This window comes from Corvus moneduloides, chromosome 5 (assembly GCF_009650955.1).
Source record: "Corvus moneduloides isolate bCorMon1 chromosome 5, bCorMon1.pri, whole genome shotgun sequence".
Taxonomy (NCBI): Eukaryota; Metazoa; Chordata; class Aves; order Passeriformes; family Corvidae; genus Corvus; species Corvus moneduloides.
The window spans coordinates 62,677,184-62,699,082 of NC_045480.1; the positions used below are offsets into that span (position 1 = coordinate 62,677,184).

Genomic DNA, 21,899 nt, shown 5'->3' on the forward strand with positions numbered 1-21,899 from the left:
TGTTGACTCAAGTAGTTGGAATTTTGCGTGTCAGACTTGAGTAGAAAGCATGTGCTTTCTGATACTTGAAATACAATGTTTATCAAAATGGATGCAATTAGCATAATGGATAGGGGTGGGCAGCCTGTCTATCAGCTTTCCATGATTGTTTTGGCCCACAGAGTGGAAGTTAGTCTCTCATGCTCTGCTGTCATTTGTCAGTACACCAAATCTGCTCTGATGCGCCTTAGGATCTGCTGTGGGTGTGTTTGCTTCTCCGCACCAGTGCACTTCCACTTCAAGGAGCATGCAGATGTCCAGGGCTGAACTGCTGTTTGATTCCCCAGACTGACTCACAGTCTTTCTGAATTCCCAGATTTTTCCCAGTTCCTCAGCTGGAAGGTGTCTTGCTTCCTGTCTAATGCTTGTCTTCATCTCCAGCTTTTGCAGCAGGGCACTGTTGGCTCTAGAGACACAGTGCCTGAGATGTTGCTTGGTGTAGCTTTGCCTTCTCTCCTCTAATGCTTCTTGGTCAAAGACTTTTCCTTGAATGATACTTCATCTCCTATGCTGTGAGTAGTGTGGCCCATCAAGGCTGCTGAGCTGAGCTGCCTTTTGCCATTTTTGCCTTTCAAATAATGTTACTGTTTGACATGTGGAATTCCAGGGTGGCCTGCTATTTCTCCTGAGATCTCTGTTTGTAGGAAACCCTGTTGGTAATGTTGCACAGGATCACAAGACAGTAAGCAATCAATGTTTAGGCCACTTACTAATTTTCTGCATTATACCGGAGTTTGTGTTGCTTACAGGGTTTTTGTTACTGTTCTTCGGTCCCACACTGAAAGGTGTAGAAGTAGCACTTCTTCACATCAGTTTTCCATATTTCCATCATTCCATTGTCCAGTTACGAATTCCTGTAAGAGTATGTCATATTTCACAGAGGTTTGGGCCCTTGATGGTTTCAATTAGATTCCTGCAGAACTAAAAAAGGTTTCACAAAGTGTGCTAGCATATACTCAAATGTATTTGGAACTTAATTTAAATGTGTATTCTCATGTGGTATTTCTTCTTGTAAATATTTGGTACAGGTTGAATCTACTTGGTTTTATCCTTCACAGTATCACACTTCATTTGGCTTTTCCTGTAATAGAAAGGAGTTGTCTCTGCCATTGACTTTGCTAAAGCATGGTGATACAATGTGTATGAAGAGCCCTGAGCATTTGACTGAAATCTTGCTTTTCTTTATCTTGTTGACTACTAAGCATACTTCTGTTGTCTGATTAATGTTGATATTCAGAAATTATATTTGCATTTGGACTTTAAAGCTGGTGCTTAGGTGACCTTAGGTTCTAGAGGACTTCTTCCAAATATTTCCATTTGTTTTGTTTCCAAAGGAAAGACTGTGTTTTCTGTGCTGGATTTGTGATTATTTTTTCCTGAAGTTTCCAGATAGATAAATCTCAGTTTCAGCTAGTACATTTTTAATGTTTTGGATTTTACTGTTCTTTCCTCACAGTCTGTCTTGTTCTTCCCCTGTGCTTTTTCCAGTATTTTATCAGCCACAGTTACTGGGATCTTCTGTTCAGCATTGTTCATTTCCCTGGTAAAGTGCCTCCTCTGATAGCTTATTGAAATCTGATCTGTCTGCAGGTATTCAGACAGAACTATGAGAATTTAAAATTTTCTTTTTCTGAAACTATTTCAACATGCTTCAGGACTGTTCCTTCTGAGTTCAAGCTGAGTTTACTGTGCCCACTTTAGTCCTCAATCGATTTCATTGACTAGATTCAGTTTACAATAATTTTTCTTAGGTTAGCAGTGGTGATGTTGGGATTTGTTGGTGTTTTTTTTTTCTTAATTTGCTCATACTTACTTGATTTGTTCTTTCATCTTACACAGCTTGTCTGAATCTTATGTTGGTGCAGATACAGGTTTAAATTTTCCTGTTGCATGAAATCTATTAAATTTGATTATGCTACTCTGACAGAATGGAATACTTAAAAATAATTAGTTGTGAGTGAAGTTCAGTGACTTCTCTGCTGTTTTGATCTGTGATGCTTGATTATGCTTTTCTTAAGTGTTTTTTACAAACTTATGAGTAATTGTTTATATCACACCTAGAAGGCATTTGTTAACTCCATCTATATTTTTCTCACTGTTTCTCCATAATTTCATATATTCTGGTGTGATTGATCTGTAGTATAAATTTTTTTTCAGTAGTGTGAGATAATTTGTTTGGGGTTTTGTCTAAAGATCAGTTTTCTTTGTGTTGTAAGCTTTCACATACTTGTAGCTGTGGCATGTCCCATTGGTGATCATCTCTTTCAGTGAGCTTCACCTTAGCAGAAGTTGCAAAAAGTTGTAAAAGCTGAAAGTCTAAACCCAACCAGATTTAGGTTCAAATTAAGGTACAGATTTTTTACAGGGATGGTCATGAGTTGTTTGTACACCTTAACAAGTATAGCTGATCCCTTTTAAATTAACATATTTGGAAGATAATCTGATTCAATCACAATTGTTAAACTTGAAGGGCAGATGAAAGCTTTATTGTTTGTTGCTGCTTTATCCCTTGGTAGTTGAACCAGATATCACATTGGCCCTTCCCAAGCTTTTTCTTTAAATATTATATTATATTAAATATAAATTTCTTTAAATATTAGTGGTTAGGTTTTCAGTCTCCTCTCATTTGTGCTCATCAGCCTGAAGACAAAGTTAAGTACTGGCTTTGCTGCTTTTCTTGCTGAATGTCAGTAGAGTGACAATTCTTCCTCAAAATCAGTTTCACTGAACGTGTTTGAAAACTTCTGTGCAAAGAAAAGGGTGGCTGGACAAATCAGTGCTCTATAGAACTGTGTTGGTAGGAAGAGAGAGCAGCAAAGGCAGACATTGAGGAAAACTTAACAAATCCTAATTTCTTAATTATTTAAGAAATACATATATTTAAGAAATCTATATGATTATTAATTTCTTAGTTAATTTAAAAATATTAATTGCCTTAAGTTCAGAGGAAGAATTTGGTTTTCTTGATACCACATTAGATGCCCATATAAGCCACATAGGAAGACAGTTAGGAAATAAGTCTTTAGAGGTCATTTTACCTTCATTTATATGAATGAACACCTATTAAAAAAGTATTACCCTTCATAAAGTTTTAAGGGTAGTGTTCACAATGAAAAGATTATATTCTTACTTTTGTGGGTATTATTGCCAGTATTGAAAGTGAACGCTCTAATTATTTTTGTGTAGTGTATATTTCCCATTTATATAGGCTTTCCCATGAAATTAAATCAAGTAGAATTGACCCTCCCTTTTAAAAGGATTTGTCCATAGTACCTGTGGAGTTCAGATTGTTCCTCTAGGTTGAATTTTGACAGACAAGTAATGGGATGACCTCATCCTGTAATAACAAATGAGAGAGCTAATCACATGAACTGCCTTGAGAAAGAATGGAAGAGTAACGATTCATTACGGTTACGGTGAAAAACGATCCCTTGTGCTGTATGTTTTAGTCATGTGTTGTTATGAGTTATTGTTTTTATAGCTCAGGAAGTAACGCGTAAACTTTAGGAAGAGTTTATTAATTGTCCATTAAATCAATATAAAACTGAATGCTCAGAGTGCAAATATGGCTTAAATCAACCATATTGATTGAAGCTTTCTTGAAAATCAGCTGACATACACAATCTAAATAGGTGCCGTGGGTGTTTCAGGTTTATGACCAGAGCTCATTATGTATCCATCTTACTTTAGTGGAAAGAAGAGTCATCAGCGCGCTTTAAATACTGGGGACCTTTTAAGCAGTATGTTTCTGATTCAGTGTTGGAATGTTACAGTGCTTGTTTTGAAAAGTTCTTGTAAGTGACACGTGACATTCCAAGTTTTCCTGGTTGCAGTGTTGAACTCCTACACAAATAGGCTGCTGACATCCATGAGACTGAGTGATAGCTCATGAGCATGACTCCAAGAGTCACAGTCTGACCTGTACTATATCACACCTCTTTTGCGGGGTATGATTTTGTATTTGCTCTGTGTGCTAAAAACGTGTATGCTCTTTGTTAAGACATTTTTAGATAAAAATCTTCTAACAAAAGGTGTTTTGCGGTATGGATTCATGTCGATCTGGGAGGAGGACATGACCGGGCAGGGCTCTTCTTCTCCCAGGAGCCATGTGAATAACATATGTCTGTACTCTGGCAAACTGGAGGAAGGGAGGGCACAGCAGTCAGTGGCAGCAACTGCAGGGTGACGTCCTTCAGCTCGAGGCAAGGTGTGACACAGGTTGCCTGCATCACTGAAGAATGGATGTGTCACAGCTCGCTGGTGTGTGCTGAAAGCACCTGTGCTCTGAGGTTAGAGCTGACTAGGAAGCATCACTGTCTGATGCCATCCCAAGCTTTTTGGTGGTGCTTGCTGTGCAACAAAGCCATGGCTGCTGGTAATTCTTAAGCTTTGAAGTGTCATTATTTATTATAATTCATTGGCTTCAGTGTTTTATTAGGGTGCACTAAAGGTGATATATAATCCAGATCCTCACTCTTGAATATGTAATCCAATTTACTTTGAACAGGTAAAACACAAAGGCTCTCAAATATAATCTTGCTGTGAGGGGGACTGTAGAAGGATGATAAAGACTACTTAATCTTTGTGGTTTTAAATGAAAACATAGCTTTCTGTGGAAGAGGGTTAGTGTTTGTCATAAGAAAATCCTTTGGTAATAAAGAGTTTGTTCATGTGTACAGTGCATAAACTTGCTTTTCCTTTAAAAACACCAGTAATAGATGTTTTACAAAGACACTTGCAAATTATTATGAAAGATAAAGAATAATCACTAGTTATATTTTAAAAGAAAGAAAAGAGAGAGAAATACTCCCGCAGCAAAGATCTGTGCCATGGATGTCCAAATAGTCACAGATATTGTGACTTACGCCAGGTTTTGAGTCCATGTACTCTTAGGTGTCTGTGCTTTCAGTGATAACTTAAAATGTACCAGCTTGATTCTACAGGTCATCGCTTGATTTCATTACTGTTTGTGGACAGTAATGAAATGAGTTTGTAATCAGTCTGGACTGTAAGCCATCTGGAATACTGGTCTCCAAGGCACAAGGACTGCAGTGGTGCTTGGAGAATCTCAACTGGCTGAAGCTATTGGCTTAGTTTTCAAACCAAGATGACTTACCTTTCTGAAAAATACCCTTTGGTGAGATAGGAATAATTTGTTAAGGGGGTCTGTGTTATGGAGGAGGTCAGGCTTCATGTGGTCATAATCCCTTCTAGCAAAAAACACAGGTTGAAAATTGGTTACTGTTGTAAGGATACAAGTAGAGCACATCATTAATTAATGAATAAAGACTACTAATCTGTACTTTCTGCAAGTGTTATAGGCTCCCCCTCCAATTTATGACTAAATGTGAGCCGCCACTGAATGTGGTCAGATAAGTAAAGCATAGTGTGATTTCTTCCTTCAGCACAAGGTGCATCAGGTAACTGAACCCCTTTTCCAGTAATTCCCTCTAGTGCATTGTATGTCCTTCCAGTAATGTGATGCAAGAGCAATTGCCCAGGCCCCCAGCCAGTTGTGGCTTTGTATTCCCTGGCTCCAGATATTATATATCACTATTTTTCCTCTGCTAATGCCTATGTTTTACTGAAAAGAAAGAGAATAGTGATGAATCTTCTGGACCTTCACTTTAGAATTCAAGTTTGCAAAACACTGACTTTATTAAAAAGTTGTATCAAGCAAAGTGAAGGCATTAGCCCTCCCTTTTCCACTCCTGCCCCCATGGATAGGCATGGTTGCTCTACAAATCTGGCATGTGTATGTGATGGGACTGTTCCAACATATATGGTTACTTGTGCTTGAGTGCCTTCAGGATTGGGGCTCCCATCAGTTAGCCAGATGCTAATCCTACAAATTATGCCATGTGCTTTAAACCTTTTCTTGTGAAAACCTCGTTTCAACATGGCTCGCAGATTCAGTATTCTTCCACTGGAAATTTCTCCCCTTATTTCATTATGCAGCCAGAATGCATATGAATGCTGATGAAATAATGGGAAAAAATTTGCAATCAGTGTAGTCGTGTGATTTGATGCCTGGGTAATTCACTGGCTTTTGCCCAAGGGCCAGTCTAATCTGAGGAATATGATTCTTTGTTGCCTGTTCTGTTTCTATAGAAATTCAGTTATGTAATCGTGTCTTCTGAAAAGGTACTTGCTACATGAAGAATTAATGAACTAATGAACAGTATTAAATGCTCTAAATTTTTTTTTAAAAAAAATTTTCATTTTTATTTCATATAGAAAATCCTCAAACAGATTATCAGTATGAACTGCTGTGATTTCATTCTGGTTGCATCACATGTCTGCATTGCAAAAAAACCCAACCAAACAACAAATACCCAAACCCAAAACAACCAACACTGACCTAACAACACAAGAAAGAACAGTTCATGAAGGAGAGCAAGCAGGCATAGCTGCACGGTTGCACAAAGTTTTCATGTCATGAAAACACATACTTTTTTTTTTAATATCACGCATATCGTCTGTCAAAACAGCAATTGCATGATACAAGTCAAATGTTACTGATAAACTGTCAGTTGCAATTATCTTGGTAAGCTCGGATTTGAATTTCCATGCAATCTTCTGGAATTCTGTCAATTTTCTTCCTTTAACCTCACTATGTGATTATTTTTTCAACGTGTTTAAATTTCTGAAAAGCCCTTGACCAACTCCTACTTACTGCACCATTGGAAAGCAGTCTTTGTTTTCTTTTCCTTTCCTACCTCCCATCTGTTGTTTCAGTTAATACTGGCTTCTCTCTTTTGTTGGTGGTTTTTTTTCATAGTGCTCTTCACATTTCTTAAATGCATTGCTCTGTCTTACAGTGTTTGGTGGCACAGGAGGATGTTCCTCCTCTGTCTTCCACATCCAGGGGAGAAGAAAGTAGGATGGGAAGGTCCTTTGAGCATGATGTTGCTGTACAAGTCAGTAGGTTTGTTCTGACTTCCTGATCTTACCTGCATATCCCAGTTTTTACAGCGCTGCAAGAGCTAGGGGCAGAATTGTTTGGCAGGATCGCCCACATGCCAATGAATTTGGAAATACAGCAGGAGGAAAGAAACAAGCGTATTTTTAAAGAGTACAGGGAATTAACAGTTTCTGTATCTCAGAGAAGATTGCATTTGGCCAGCATACAACTTTATTTAGATATTACATCATGCCTATTGCATATTTATTACTGTCAGTAGTCATGTGAAGTTGAAAAGCACAAAGAAAATATTCCTGCTGTATTTGCAGCAAACCCAGATGATGAACAAAGTGTAGTGTCTGGCTTAGTCCCCACTCCAGTTGAGCCGTACTGGCAGCTTTAAGTGTTTGAGGATTTTGCCCTTGGTTGAAGTGACATGTGTCTTCTGGGCCAGGCCCATACTGCATTTGTGAAACTCGGAGAGAAAAAAATAATTAAAGGTACATTTTAACCTACTTCATTCTCCTGAGTTTGGAAGGAGCCAGGGTGTATCTAGAAGGGCTGGTGGAGAATTGTTCAGAGGCAGCTTGTCAGTGTACAACCAGTAATCAGAATGTGTGAGAGATGAGGGGCAACTAAAGCTAGTGAGACTTATGTACATTGGGATATTTTACATATTTTATGTTTGGATCTTATAATTATCAGACAGCTTTGTAGCATACCTTACTAATGGCCTGATGTTGTGCCCAAGTTGTTTCTCATGTGTTTCAGAATTCTTGGATTAAGAAGTGGTGCATGTTAATTTATTGAGCAGAAAGAGATTACAGTTGATCCAACCTGAGAAGATCTATATAAAACAAAATACGAATAAAAGACATAGAATGGGGGAAATACAAAATCACTGATAGGTGGGGTATTTCTTAGTATCAGTTTCAGTTCAGATTTGAGGGACCTACTGAGATGGAAAAAGGGTAGTGCTTTTATATCTTTATGATGCACAGCACAAATCTGAAAGAAAAACAGCAAGGGAAGCAGTATTCTGTATACGAGTTACGACAGAGCAAAATGAGGAACTAATAAAACTATGACAGTAAAAGATGAAAACATGGGACTTGAAAGGAGAAGAGAGCTTTTAACAGGAGTGTTTTAAAATTTTTTTGGTGCATGCAGTTTATTTCAGCTGTTTAAAAAAAACCCCTTATTTCTACCCCAATAAATATTTCCACCAAAAAAAAATCCCTGAAAGTTCATCTATTTGTTGTTTATATATTTCAATTTTTTTTCAAACAATTGAAACAATCTGCTGAGACTTTCAACGTGAGAGTTTAAATCTGACATCTGCAGGGGAGATGAAAATTCTTTGTGGAGATGAAAAGGGGGAAAACTTTTACATAGTTTGAAAATAAATAGGTCCTTCTTGGAGAGAGTTTGGGGGGTTAGAGTTTTGTTTTATGTGTAGTTTATTATAAAAATAGGATCTAGACTATGTGGAAATATAGTTAAGAATTGTTGGTAGCTTTTGGTATGCAGCTGTTGGTGGCTCCCTCAGGAGCAAAGAATTTTCAAAGCTACTTCTGGAAAACAGTATGGCTTTGTCTTTCCTCAGTATCCTTTCATCTGAAAAATAGCTTGACTCTGAGGCATTTTGATCCTTCCTACCCTAAATAATCAGACTGTTACACAATTATTTTTGCTGGAAGTCTTTAGTTTTACTTATCTGACATTTGAGTTTCGAACCCTTATAGGGTATATTGTCTGGGGTTTCTTGTTGGTGTTGGAGGAGGGTTTGTAGTTGGTAGGTTTTTTACTGCTCAGGGCTCCAGCACTATATGAAACACAGGAAAGAACTAAATAACTTTTAAACATGATTTTATAACACAACTAACTTTTGCCCATCTTCATTTGCCCATCTTTGTGCTAGCATTGATGTACATCAAAGAGTTGAAGTCCTGTTTAAACTGAAGATGTTTCCCTGTTAAATCACTCTTCCTCTTTACAACGTGAGACTACAAGCGTGAGAATGAATATATAGATCTGCGTTTTGCTGTGGAAGGTGAAATGGAATGGGGAGGGGCTGCAAAGCCCCCTCCTGTGGGATCTTGGATTTTCCATCACTGTATGTTCATCAGAATTTCCTCTTCCATAGGTCTCCTTGTGGGTACTCTTGACGTCGTGTTGGACTCCAGTGCCAGAGTGGCACCATATCGAATCCTCTACCAAGCACCAGACTCCTTGGTCTACTGGACTATTGCCTGTGGTAAGGACAAATACACTGACATGTGGATTTTTATTCTTCCTGGATACTGTGTCACAGCTAAGAGAGCATCCTTCCTGCTGAGCACAGTCATCTCAGGACAAATAAATGGGTCAGGATGAAAACCTGTTGTAGTGATAAAATTCGGATTCTCCAGAGTTTCTGATAGTCAGACCTTGAATGCCAGCACGGGGGGGTGTGTTATGCACAATGACTGAATGAAACTAGAAATGGCCATGGAGCCGGGACAGAAACATCTGTTATTTCCCACTTTTCTTCTCCCAAAGATGTTCCCAAACCAGCAGTACCCATTCCTCCTTCTTGCATGCTCTTCTCCATATCCGGGTCTCACTCCTGCAGCACTTCTGAATTGATGGCAGCATTCCTGGGTGATGGGGTGTCTCTAAAGAGGATGCTGGGAGGAGTACTTGGATTATAGCAACCTAGTTACCCAGACAGGGCACCTGGCTTCCCTTGCAATGGTAACCAGGAAGAAAGTGCAGCCCCAGCACTCACGTGAATACTAAATAGCAAGCAGTGTGACATTTCCTCTCTCTCCTGCAGGTTAATACCATCTAGATCCCTGGGATGCCCTACCTCCTGGATGTTTATTTCAGGCAGTGTATGGTCTTTCTAAATATAACATACTTAGAATTCAGCAAGGTGGTAGCTAAGTTAAAGTTAACTACAGAAGTGTATGTTCTTACAGAGATGGAATAACTCAAGAGTTTTGGTCTTTAATGCTCCAGCTTGGACAGATCTAGCAGTAAGAGAGCTCATTTTGTCATTATAGTAGTGAAAACAATTGAGTTGATATTTTTGTACATCAAATAGGATTTTCACATGTATCAGATCCTGTACTAAATGCTTATTTCTGTGGTCAGGTACCTATTGCAGGTAGCATAAAACAGAATGGAGTTAGTCTTTGGTTTTGTCTGCTGTCTCTGAAAATAGTGTTTGGAGTTAAATGCAGAAGATCCAGGTCATTTAGCTTTTACTAGCCAAGCTTGTCAGGTCAGATCATTGGTTTGATAGTATTGCTTTTCAGTCTTAGCAAATGGAAACTTTTCAGTGCAGCTCCTCCAGCTCAAAAGTTCCACTGGCAACAACATTTTTGGCAACAGCCAAAATTCTGTTCATTTGAAGAAAATTGAGAAGAGAGAACAAATGAGAAGTGCATACATACCTATCATCTCTTTAATGGCCTGGTAACCTCCAGCACCCTCAGTGCTGCCTGACATTCAAAAATGCTGGTTAATGAAGCTATTGCTTCTTCTGGCCTAACTGTGCCACTTCATTAGTGCCCGTTCTCCCAATAAAATTTGACATTTAGATTATTTGGATGACTTTTCCTCCAGACAAATACCCTCTTGGAAAGGGAAGAGAAGGAGGAATAGATGAAGGTTTGCTATAGATCTAATAATTTTTGTTCAAAGCAGGCTCTGTTCTTAGGAGCATATGATTTCTGTGTCTGACAAGGTGATATCAAAGTATCGCGTTCTGAATCCAATCAGAAGTTTTTCTAATAGCTCTTATTAGAGCAAGTATTTTATACTATTTTTGGTAGTATCAGACCTGAAAGAAGGCATCACTTCAAACAATCTTTTTCCCTTCTACACCTGTTAATACCAACTCCCTGAAGATTTAAAAATAAAAATAACATAATTTACCCTTAGTGACAACTAATACTAAAACCAGATATTAATGAAGTTGTCAGTATTAAGAAGGTTGTTCCCAAATCTGCATTTAATGGCATGCTTTGTACTGTCATCTACTCTGCTGTGACCATATGTAATGCATGTCAGCTTTCCATGGATCTCAGAAGAGAAAGAAGGGTAAAAGTACTTGCTTGTATGTTTATTTATTTTCATCCAGATGTCAGTGCACAGCAATTAGTAACCACCTCCATCCCATAAACTTGAAAGGGGGCACCTGAGGACACAAGTTTTCTTGTTGTTTGCAGACTCCCTTCCAAAGAAAATAGCGCATCACAAAGCTCTCAACAAAATAGTGTTTCTTCAAAGACCCTTATACAATGCATATATTCAGAATTTATTTTAAGACTTTGGAAATAGGCCATGTGACTTCTCTTTAGGTTTTTTTTGCATGACACCTATAGATAATGACTGTAGTTTTATACCTACAGTGTGTCCTCAAGCAGGGACATAAAATGGAAAGCAGAGTTATGAGTTATGGCCCCAGAATAAATAAATGTACCATACATGTAGAAATTTATGATGCTGCTGAACTGTAAGAATTTTGTTTCTCTTCTGAGAAAGATATTGTGGGTTTTATGTAGAAGTACAGTGCTCTGTCTAAATTTAAGCTAGTATTAATAAACATGCTCTTCAATTATGAATCTTAGCCTTAATTGAAGTTGCTAATGTAGTTAATGTATATATCTCTGATTCCATTTTGTGGAGTGTTCCTTGAACTTTTAGTCTCCTAATACCTGGTTGATGGCTTAGTTGTTTTCATTAAATTAAGAGACTGCATTAGCATAGTCTTGTCACCTGAGGGGAGTAGTGTGGATCTTACAGGGAGGTAAAATTTTACAGAGAGCAAATAATCTTTTTATACAACTTTGAAGCTGAGCAGCCCAGTGCTCCCTAAGGTTCTGCGCTGTGGTTATTTTATGAATTTGCAACTAAAGCAATTCTTTCTGAACTGATCAAGGGTTGTTAAAATTATACGGGTTACTAAGGGCTTTGGCTGCATTTAGCTATGCAACTCTGATTTTGTCCTGCATTATCCCTCCCTGTTCCCTAAGGGTAGACTGCTGGTTATTTGGTACTTCTAATCTCTTATTTTTACAGAAATTTGTCTTTTTCTCTGCCTTCAATAAAGAAATAATCTTCAGTAGGTAGCTGTACAGAGTGACTCGAAGAAATGTGATTGTTTCATGATTTGTTTATGACATTTGGTCTTGCTCAGTACAAGACTATTCTGAGGGTGAAAGTAATCCAAGGGGGTTTGTCTGCTCTAAAATGACTGTTTAGACAGATTTGTTTATAATTAGATGTCGATGTGAATTTTCATGGATATTAACTCTACCGATCTAGGACATATGAGAATTCTGGCTGGTAGATCTGAAGCCTTATAGCTCTGGAAAGAAGTCTTGTTAACAGCCCTATCTCCAGTGCAGTGTTGGGTTAAAGGTGTCACAGCTTAGAGTTCTGTCTATTGAGTTATACAGGAGAATTGTTATTAGTTACTTTGGAAGAACAATTTTAAGCATACTGATAAGCTAGGAATGCAAAGTGTTGTGCACAATCAGCCTTTCATATTGTAGTAGCCCTGCTGTCTCCCATGCCAGTGTCCCTCCCAGTCTGCTAGTGCTCAGTTTAAGGCAAAAACTGTGGTATATGTAAATTCTGTTTGGAAATTAACAACTTTTTTAGATCCTTCTCCACCTATAAAATCTGTCATTCTTACAATGGCTTGTGTGTTTTTCAGGTATAGAACTGCTGTAGGGTTTTTGTGGTAATGGTAATTTTATGCATTTTCATGCAAGTTGCTATGTTGTAGTGATTTTCATTTTTATTTCCAGTCAGACATTTCGAATTGCAGTGTTTTAACTGTTAAATTGGGTGTTTTCCCCTTCCCTAAGAGCCAGGGAAGAGCTTAATTTTCCTAGGAGGCCAATGATGGCAAAATGGTGAATACTTTTGATACGCTAAGATAGGCAAAAACTTTCCAGTAACAGAGATAAAATAACCTGTAGTTTAAAACATTGCAGCAAATGTGTATTTTAATCCTGAGTAAACAAATCAAAGAGAAAGACCTATCCTGTGATGATGAATTGTTGAGAACTGGGGTGTAGGTTTTGGGCTGATTGCATGATCTGCTGTAGAGGAGACTGGGAGAGTAAATAGTAAGATAATGGAGACAAAAAGCAGTGGGAAAAAAGAAATGTATTGTTACGGGTTGAGAATAATCAAACAAAGCAGTTTCAGAAGAAGTGATGAAAAATAATTCATGAACCACAAACCAGAAGGAGACAGCTTTAAGAAACAGTTCATCATGATAGCGTCTGCACTGCTTGTCACTGCTCTTATGAGCTAAGCAATTTTTCTGATGACAGTTTAGTTTTATATACATAGCTCATGCATTTCATCATTGCTTTTTACAGCAGTGTAAAAGCCAACAAGAAATAAAATAGTGTTCAGATCACCTCCTGAGTTCCAGAAAGGTCTGGTTGCATCCAGTAGTTTTAAGGAGAAGCAGCAGTGGCAATCATTTTTGATTCTGAAATATTGATTACATAAGCAGGCTGTTCTGCAATGTGATTTATGTATCTGTGCTCCACCAGAATTGTGACATTCCCCTAGAAGTTGCCCAGAATGTTGCATTCTGTTGCCTTCATTGGAGTTGTTAAATTAAATACAATGCGAGAAAATTTTGGAATTTCCAGAAGGACAGCATCTAGTAAAATATTGCATCTCCAGTTACTGGCAAGTTTTCTTGGAGTTTTTTGTTTATGTTTAAAAGGACATTGACATTAATGAATTATTTCTTTTTTCATTTTTGGTTTGGTTTGGTTCTTTTTTTTTTAATATAGGTTGCTCGAGGAAGGAAATCACTGAACACTGGGAATGGCTGGAACAGAATTTGTTGCAAACTCTTTCAATCTTTGAAAATGAGAATGACATAAACACATTTGTTAGAGGAAAAATACAGGTAGTGCATTTATTACTACAAATGTTGTTAATGATAAATATGACTGTGGAAGATAAACTCATGTGAATTTGAAACAAACTGGAGCTGGTAGTCCCTAGGCTGCTCTGCCTTTTTGATGGAATACCAGATGCTAAGTAGCAACATGTGTGAAAAAATCAGGGAAACTGGGATTAGTGCATGTAGCTACAGCAGTGGGATTTTTTAAAAACCCATATAAATATATAGGCAGGGCTTAAAGCTTTTTAAGTTCTAAAATCAATTGCAGTGTTGACTGTCTTAAACTTTAACAGTAGTCTGTGCAACTGTTTTTCCATTGCAAGGCTTAATTTCAATTTTTTTAAATGCACTCATAATGTCTCCTCCCCCTCTTCTGTGTAGCTAAATCCTGTATTATTGGCATTTACACTTCATATAGGTGTTAAGGGTTGCTGTTTCATTGATTTGTTTGCTTGGTGGGAAGTGGGGGTGTTGGTTTTCTCAGAATTTCTTTTTCTCTTTATAGGACAGATAACAGCCATACTGGCAAAATGTACTTTTTCGGTACTAATAATTATCTAAAAATAAACACTTTGGTAAAAGATTGTAAGCAAAATTACTCTATTTACTGAGTGTGTGTTCAAAGCCCTGGCTTTGCCTCGTTCCTCTTTTAATGTTTCATATAGTAAGTCAGCTCTCTTAAGAATCCCACAGTTGCTTGTGTTTTACCAGTGAATCAGGTATGAGGGCTATAGATGGTCATGGAAATACCTTATACATGAGGACATCTGTGTTTTGAAATATAATCCTTCAAGGAAATTGTTACTGCTTAGAGTTGGACAAATACTAAATGTGAACGATGCTTCTCTGTCTTATACTCTGCCCTTCACATAAGTATGGAGCAAGTTAAAGGCAAAATGTCACTTTCCATTTAATAACTTTAATATAAAAGACAATAGAGATGATTGTAAAGAAGATTGGGAAAATAAGCTAATCAAGTAGAGCTTCAGTATAGAACAGAAGGGACCATAGTCTTTGAGATATCAAAAAACATCTTTTTACCTGTTGCCACTTCAAATTTCATGAATTTCATCTGCACCTGAAAAGGGGAATTTTTTTCCATCCTATTAGTTAATCTAATAGAAGATTTCTTTGGTTTTTTTTCTTTTTTTTCCCCCCTTCTGCTCTTCTTCTTTGCTCAAGGTCCAATAAGAGGGGTCACAGAAGTCATTTAATACTACAGATCATAGGTGCTTTACTGAGCTGTTAAGAGTATTTGAGTTAGGCTGGTTAATTTAAAACAAGGTACTGGCAAGGGGTTGGTGTTTGGTTGCTTTTGACATATGCACAGTAGGGAGTAAGGTCATTAGAAAGAAAGCCTTGAATAAAGTAAATAACTACATAAGCCAAAGAATGACTGAAAGACTTCCTTGGCATTGCAATAACCGTTGTGGCCTGTGGCCCAGCCAGCCATGGGAATTAGGATATCTGATAGGCCATGGCCACTAACAGTATGTGTCCTTCTTCCATTCCCTACCAGGGCATCATTGCTGAGTACAACAAAATCAACGGCATCAAAGAGGACGACGACACAGAAAAATTCAAGGAAGCCATAGTGAAATTTCACAAGCTGTTTGGAATGCCAGAAGAAGAGAAATTAGTGAACTACTACTCCTGCAGTTACTGGAAGGGGAAGGTTCCCCGTCAGGGCTGGGTGTATCTCAGCATTAATCACCTTTGCTTTTACTCTTTCCTCATGGGCAGGGAAGGTATGTTTTCAGTGGAATGGTAATTTGTGCATCTAAAAATTGTTAGGAAATCTCCTGTAGTTTGTTACTGTTCATGTACTGATCATTGAAGGTACAAAGACACTGCTGAGGAAAAGAGAAGCAGGGAGAATTCCCTGATTGTCACAGTGCTTATCTGTGTGCTTGTTCTCTTGTTTGTTTTGTCTTTCTCAAAGTAGTTCTGTGTAAAACAGTACCTGGCATTGTCTAGAAACATAGTTCACCTCAGGGGCTATGTCCGAAAGGGAACAGGGACAAGATCACACTAGTTCTGGCTCCTTCTGCTCTTACACAATCCTCAAGTACTATTCTGGCAGACTTTGCAACCTTAAATGACACAGCTACATTTGTACAACACCAGAGCATCAGAAAGGTTTCAGAGGAGACCCAGAATAAAGAACTGCATAGTGTGGCTGCAACCAGTCTGCTCTACAGGGAGTTAATTCAAAGCACAGTAGAGGTGAACAATTCAGCAGTATTTGGTTACGGGCAATGGATCAGTCCTGGGATTTAGCCCCTGCTATAAGGACACCACCTGTATTGGTGTTGGAAGAAAAGCTAAGGTTCTGTCATGGCTGTAATATTTGAAACTTTTTACTGTGTAAAAATAACACAAGCCTGTCTGATGTGTTTAGACTGTGTTTCTTTGCTTCCATAGGAAAAGAGGACATCAGAGTCTGAGCAAGTACAGTGACAATGATAAGTCATGTTAGCTCGTCTAGCTTTGTAATGCTTGTGTGGTGTTCTGTAAATAAAGTAAATGATATTTAAACTCTTTTATCTGCTGCTTGTCAGGTGATAATGGTTTGTTTGTACAAACTTGGTCTCTTTATGCTGTGCTCCCAACTTTTCAAGATGCAAGAAAAAGTCAGCTGAATGCATGTTACAGGAAGAAGAAGCTAAAAGCTCCTGAATATGCTCTTTTGTACTGAATCTTGTTTTTTTGTTTGCTCCTGTTCAGCAAAGTTAGTTATCCGTTGGGTTGATATCACTCAGCTTGAGAAGAATGCTACACTGCTCTTCCCTGATATGATCAAAGTGAGCACAAGGTCAAGTGAACATTTCTTCTCAGTATTCCTTAATATCAGTGAGACATTTAAACTAATGGAACAGCTTGCCAATATAGCTATGCGACAGCTTTTGGACAATGAAGGATTTGAACAAGACAGGTCATTACCCAAACTGAAAAAGAAATCCCCCAAAAAAGTATCTGCTCTAAAACGGTAGGTATCACTGGCTCTTACTCATTTGTTCCTCCTCAGTCCTTTTACTTGCAGGATTTTGTCCAAAAGTTTTCTAGTGTTGCTGCCATTTACTGTAACTCCAAAAGGAATAGTTGATTCCAGCAGTGGCAAAATGTGAGTAATTATTTAAATACAATTACTTGGTATCTGGTTGAAATAGGGAAGGGAAAACACTTGAATACTAACATGTTGCAAAAATAAAGTTACTTGAGCCAAATGCTCGCTTGTTCAGAAGCTCTTTAGTGTATCTTCTGACACTGGCTGCATTTAGGTATCTGTTGTAAGGCCATTTTATGTCAGTAGGGGTAGGTAATAAAGTGATTTATGTGTTGTTAAGAAATGTGCCTAGCATTCATACTTGGTCTTATTGCTGGAATTGAGAAATTACTCTAGGTTATTAATTCTATCTAGAATTAGGTAACAGTGATACAAAAATTGACATAAAATTTGAAGGGGTGAAAAGTTACCTGGAAAATTTTTCTGCTTTTTTTACATCATACTTCAGCTTGTTAGTTTCTTTTACATTTTTTCTTTATATGTTGTTCATGTTAGTGTACCGTACAGAATTATAGCCAGTGCTTGTTTATATTTCTCATTACTTAGTGACATCCAAAATGCATTATATCACTTTTGTTTGTCCTTACTATTGAGTGTTTTGCACTGAATGCATTATCAAGACTGTCTTGAAATTGTTAACAAACTCTAACCTTAAGGATTCCATCATGTTAATAAATAAGCCTCAAAGAAGCATTTTTTATAACTATTAGCAAAAAATGGATTCACTGTATATATTCTGAGACAGTAGGGCTGAATATGAAAAACTCACTCAGTCTTTCCTCTCTGAGAAGTCAGCATGAATGTCTAAGTCATTCATGGCAGACTTTTTTTTTCATGTAGTTTTAGAACCTTCCAAAAGTGAAGCCTATACCTCCCCTATATGCAAATTATTTCCACCTTTTTGCTGTACACTCCTTGCTTAGCTGAGTTGCAGGTAGCTTGCAATGATTTGCATAAAATATATCTTAAAGTGTATTATATATTCCTTAAAACAAGAAAATCTTTCTGTGGGTTTTTTAGGGATCTTGATGCCAGGGCAAAGAGCGAGAGATATCGTGCATTGTTCCGACTTCCCAAGGATGAGAAATTAGATGGACACACTGACTGTACTCTTTGGACTCCATTCAACAAAATGCATATTTTGGGTCAGATGTTTGTTTCTACAAACTACATTTGCTTTACTAGTAAAGAAGAGAACTTGTGCAGCCTTATTATCCCTCTTCGAGAGGTAAATTATTTGTATTTTTAAATTTATAGGGCAAGTAGTAAAGCAATATCATATTAGATATTTCAGCCTAGCTTTGAATTTTTTTATTTTGGTGGAGTTTTTTTATTATTATTTATTTTTTATTTGTTTATTTTTGTTGATTTTTTTGGAGAAAAGCCTATTTTCATGCTTTTAATCTCTTGTGAGCATGCCATTCTGATGTGTTCTAAGTAATATTTAATGACTGCGTATCTTAGTTCTCAGTTCCTACTACTAAAATTCACATGGAGTTTTTTCCATCAGTTTCATAACTCTCTGAGTTCTTCCTCTCTCATAACTTGTATTCTGATTTACAGCCCAATTTTCCATGTTTTGTGCCTCATAGGGAGGAGTGGAGGGTGAAATTTCCCAGATTGATGAGTGGAAATTCTGTTAAAGAATCTTATCAGTTAAGATTTGCTTTTGTCAGATGTAAAAAGATTCATAATCCTAAAGTTTTGAATTGCCTCTTCACACAGACTTGCCATTGTTTATTCTTGTATGTGGAAAATATTTTGTCAGCATTTTTCAAATTGGTGTGTTTCCCTTTTTAAAGCTGGTTACTTAAACCAGATGTTCGGTATGGAGAGTATGTTTGATGCAATAAAAAAATAATTATGTTGGGGAGTTTTTTTGTGGTTGACTTGATTTGTAGGTTAATGGAAAACTTTGTTAAGAAAGTTTTGGAAGTAGTAGCAAAGCTGATGTAACCAAGGACAGTTTGTCTTGACTGAAGAACCACAGAATATTTCAAGGCACTGTTTTCCTCCACAAATCATTAAAACGGGTACTTGTTAAAAAACTTTGAAGTACAGCTTCTCAGCAACTTGTTGCAATGACTTTGGTTGTTTGGGATGAGACATTCGACTATGGTTGCACTGTTTGTCTGGAAAGCAAAGGGAATGGCAGTCCTGCAGGTAAAGTGGTGGAGGAGGAGAGCAAAGTCTTCATTTAACAGGACCTCTTTTCCTGGATGCAGATTCAGCAACTGCTTTTCATAACCACAGTCACAGCAGCACAGGATTCGGAGCAGCTTTAAAGCTTGAAGAGACAGAAGTAGCTGAAGGAATAAGTGCTTCTTTATGAACAGCTTTAAGTCTCAGCACCAGCAAGGAGAATAGTAAACCAGGGGGTAGTGGCAGTCCTCAGAACAACTGATCAGTACCATTAGTAATTAAAGCAAAGCTTTCTATTTAATTAAAGCTTTGGGTTAGACCCTAAGTTAGTTCCAGTGTTCTGTAATATCCTGGAGGTGTTTTGACAGATGAGACAATAGCAAAGCATTGATTCAGAAATTACGATGGGGACAGATGTTTTTCAGTGGCTTTCAGTGTTTTTCACTGTTTTTCAGTGCGCTGCTTACTGTACCTACAGCAGGTGCCCTCTCCAAGACAAAGCACTTCAGATATGTGTGTCTCTATTGAATAGGAAATAAGTGGATATCAGCTCTCATTATAGCAGAGCTATAATTAAGCTTGCTTTAATAGTGTCTGTCCTGTGCCTTTAGAACTTGTCTGTCTTTTGTGCTGATTGCGCTCAAACAGTTTTTAAATGGAACAGAAAACCCAGGGAACACTTTTAAGCTAACTTCAATACGCTATTAGTGAAGTCCTTTAAGTTAATGAATAACTAGTAGATTTGTTGTTAACAGAAGAATAAAGGGAGGTGGGGAGAACAGAGAAATGGTTTAGCACCTGAGTGGTGCACTGCAGTCTTTAAGTCTTCAAAGAGAATGCATGAAAAATGGTTACCCTATCCGTTTAGCTAGAGAGCTATTAATATTATAGCACTCACATCTTACCATTGATTCCTGTTTTAAAAAGGGTTAAAGGAGCAAAAGTAAAAGTCCTAGCAAAATTAAATGTGCCACTTTCTATTCTGAAGGCAGTAAGTCAGTTTTCATTACCTAAGAAATCATCTAAAGTCGTAAAAGTGTTTTGTTCAATGTATGAACTGCACAAACTTGATGGATTGATATGTTTTTAAGGCTAATAGTGGTAACGTTTAGGACACACAACTCTTAATATAATTCATCGACAGTGTATAACTTATTCCCTGAGATTTCTTGTGTTAATGTGCTTTACCAAAATCTCAGGGAACTCGTTCCCTGTACTCAGTAGATTGTGGTATGAGTACTGTTTACAGTTTGGAGTTCAGTTAGATCAGTGACCACTTCCCTAACAATTGAAGGCCGAACAGAAGCCTCTACCTCACAGGGTTAGATTATTTTCCTTTGTAAGGGAAGACATGGGGTTAGTTTCCCTTTGTTGCAAGTTTCTGTGTACTGTGAAAATACAGTTAAAATAACACTGTGCGACTGTTTTCACAGAACTACAACTATAATACAGTTGTACAGGAGCGTCATGTCAAAAAATGGTTTATTCATATGTATTGGCAGTAAAAGGTAGGTAATGGTTTTTGTGGATTCAGCCTGTGCTGATGATGTTAGGAAGCAGGAGAGGGATTTGGAAGTCCTACAAAAAAGATTTGTATCCCACAGATGAAATTTTGTTTTACTGATTCTTTTAAAATACAGCCTGAGGAAGATCAACTGAGTAGTGCAGGGGAGTTTTGGTGGAAAATGTACTGAAGCCAGTTGTTTGAAGGATGAAAGCTTTCGTCTTTCAGGCTTGTAAGACCTTGTATGCAAACCATGTTTTCTGGCAAAGAGGTGTCCATAGGAATTAGATATAAGGGTGGAAGGAGCAATGGATTTTATTGTATTAAGATGATTTCTTAGACCAAGCATCTTGATAACTAAAGATCTTAAGCTGTAGCAACTGTTTCTCCCTAGGTGACAATAGTGGAAAAGGCAGACAGCTCCAGTGTGCTGCCCAGCCCACTGTCAATCAGCACGAAAAACAGAATGACGTTCCTCTTTGCCAACTTGAAAGACAGAGACTTTCTTGTACAGAGGATCTCAGACTTTCTGCAACAAACCACTTCAAAAATATACTTGGATAAAAATATTTCTGGAAGCTATATCAGCTCAGATGATGAGGTATGTGAAGGAACATGAATATTTTACTAGAAGGGGATTTTAACTGGTTGTGGGGAGAGAGGAACCAGGAACACCTTGAAGTTTTTGCAAAGCTAAACCTTTAGGCACAGAAATGTGACCTCTTTTGTGTTAATGCCTTTGAGCTGAAGTGTTCAAATTTGTCAATTGGGATATCTGTCTTTTTCATGTTAAACCTAAGAGAAATCATCACTGCTGAGGAAGAGCTACTCTAATTCTTGCTGCTGCATTCTGAAATTACAGTGTATCTTGTTAGAAAGTGTCATAGTTAATTAACTGGTTAATTGCATAGTGCTTTTAATATCTATTAATTTGCCCAACTCAAATGGAATTCTGGAATTTTAATAATTTGAAGAAATTATCAGTTGGCATGAAACTCCTTTTATTCAAGACTTTAGCTGCTAAATCCCATCTTTTGATTTTTCTGAAAATAATGTCTAAGCTGAGCAGGTTTGCACTGCTAGTGCACTTCGGAACATTTGACCTAACAAGAAAACAACAGCCCTGTCCTGAACATCGAATTCTGAACCGCCTCCTTATATATGTGTGCAAAGTAAATGTTTCTTAAACGATATGATTAGATACATTTTTCTTAGGCTCTTTGAATGTCAAGCCTTCTGCTGAATTCCAGCTTTTAAGTATGAAATTCAGATGCTTCATATAACGACCTCATCAGTTCTGTTAAACCCAGCA

At 37.6% G+C, this 21,899-nt stretch overlaps 1 protein-coding gene across 1 annotated transcript in view; it reads left to right on the forward strand.

Annotated features, from left to right (window-relative positions):
* Nucleotides 1–21,899, forward strand: part of TBC1D9 (TBC1 domain family member 9) — a 48,497-nt gene that overhangs the window by 5,045 nt on the left and 21,553 nt on the right. The window contains 6 exon segments of the mRNA XM_032108975.1: nt 9,090–9,200; nt 13,759–13,877; nt 15,394–15,622; nt 16,602–16,863; nt 17,962–18,169; nt 20,982–21,188. Coding sequence (XP_031964866.1) covers nt 9,090–9,200; nt 13,759–13,877; nt 15,394–15,622; nt 16,602–16,863; nt 17,962–18,169; nt 20,982–21,188 — 1,136 coding nt within the window.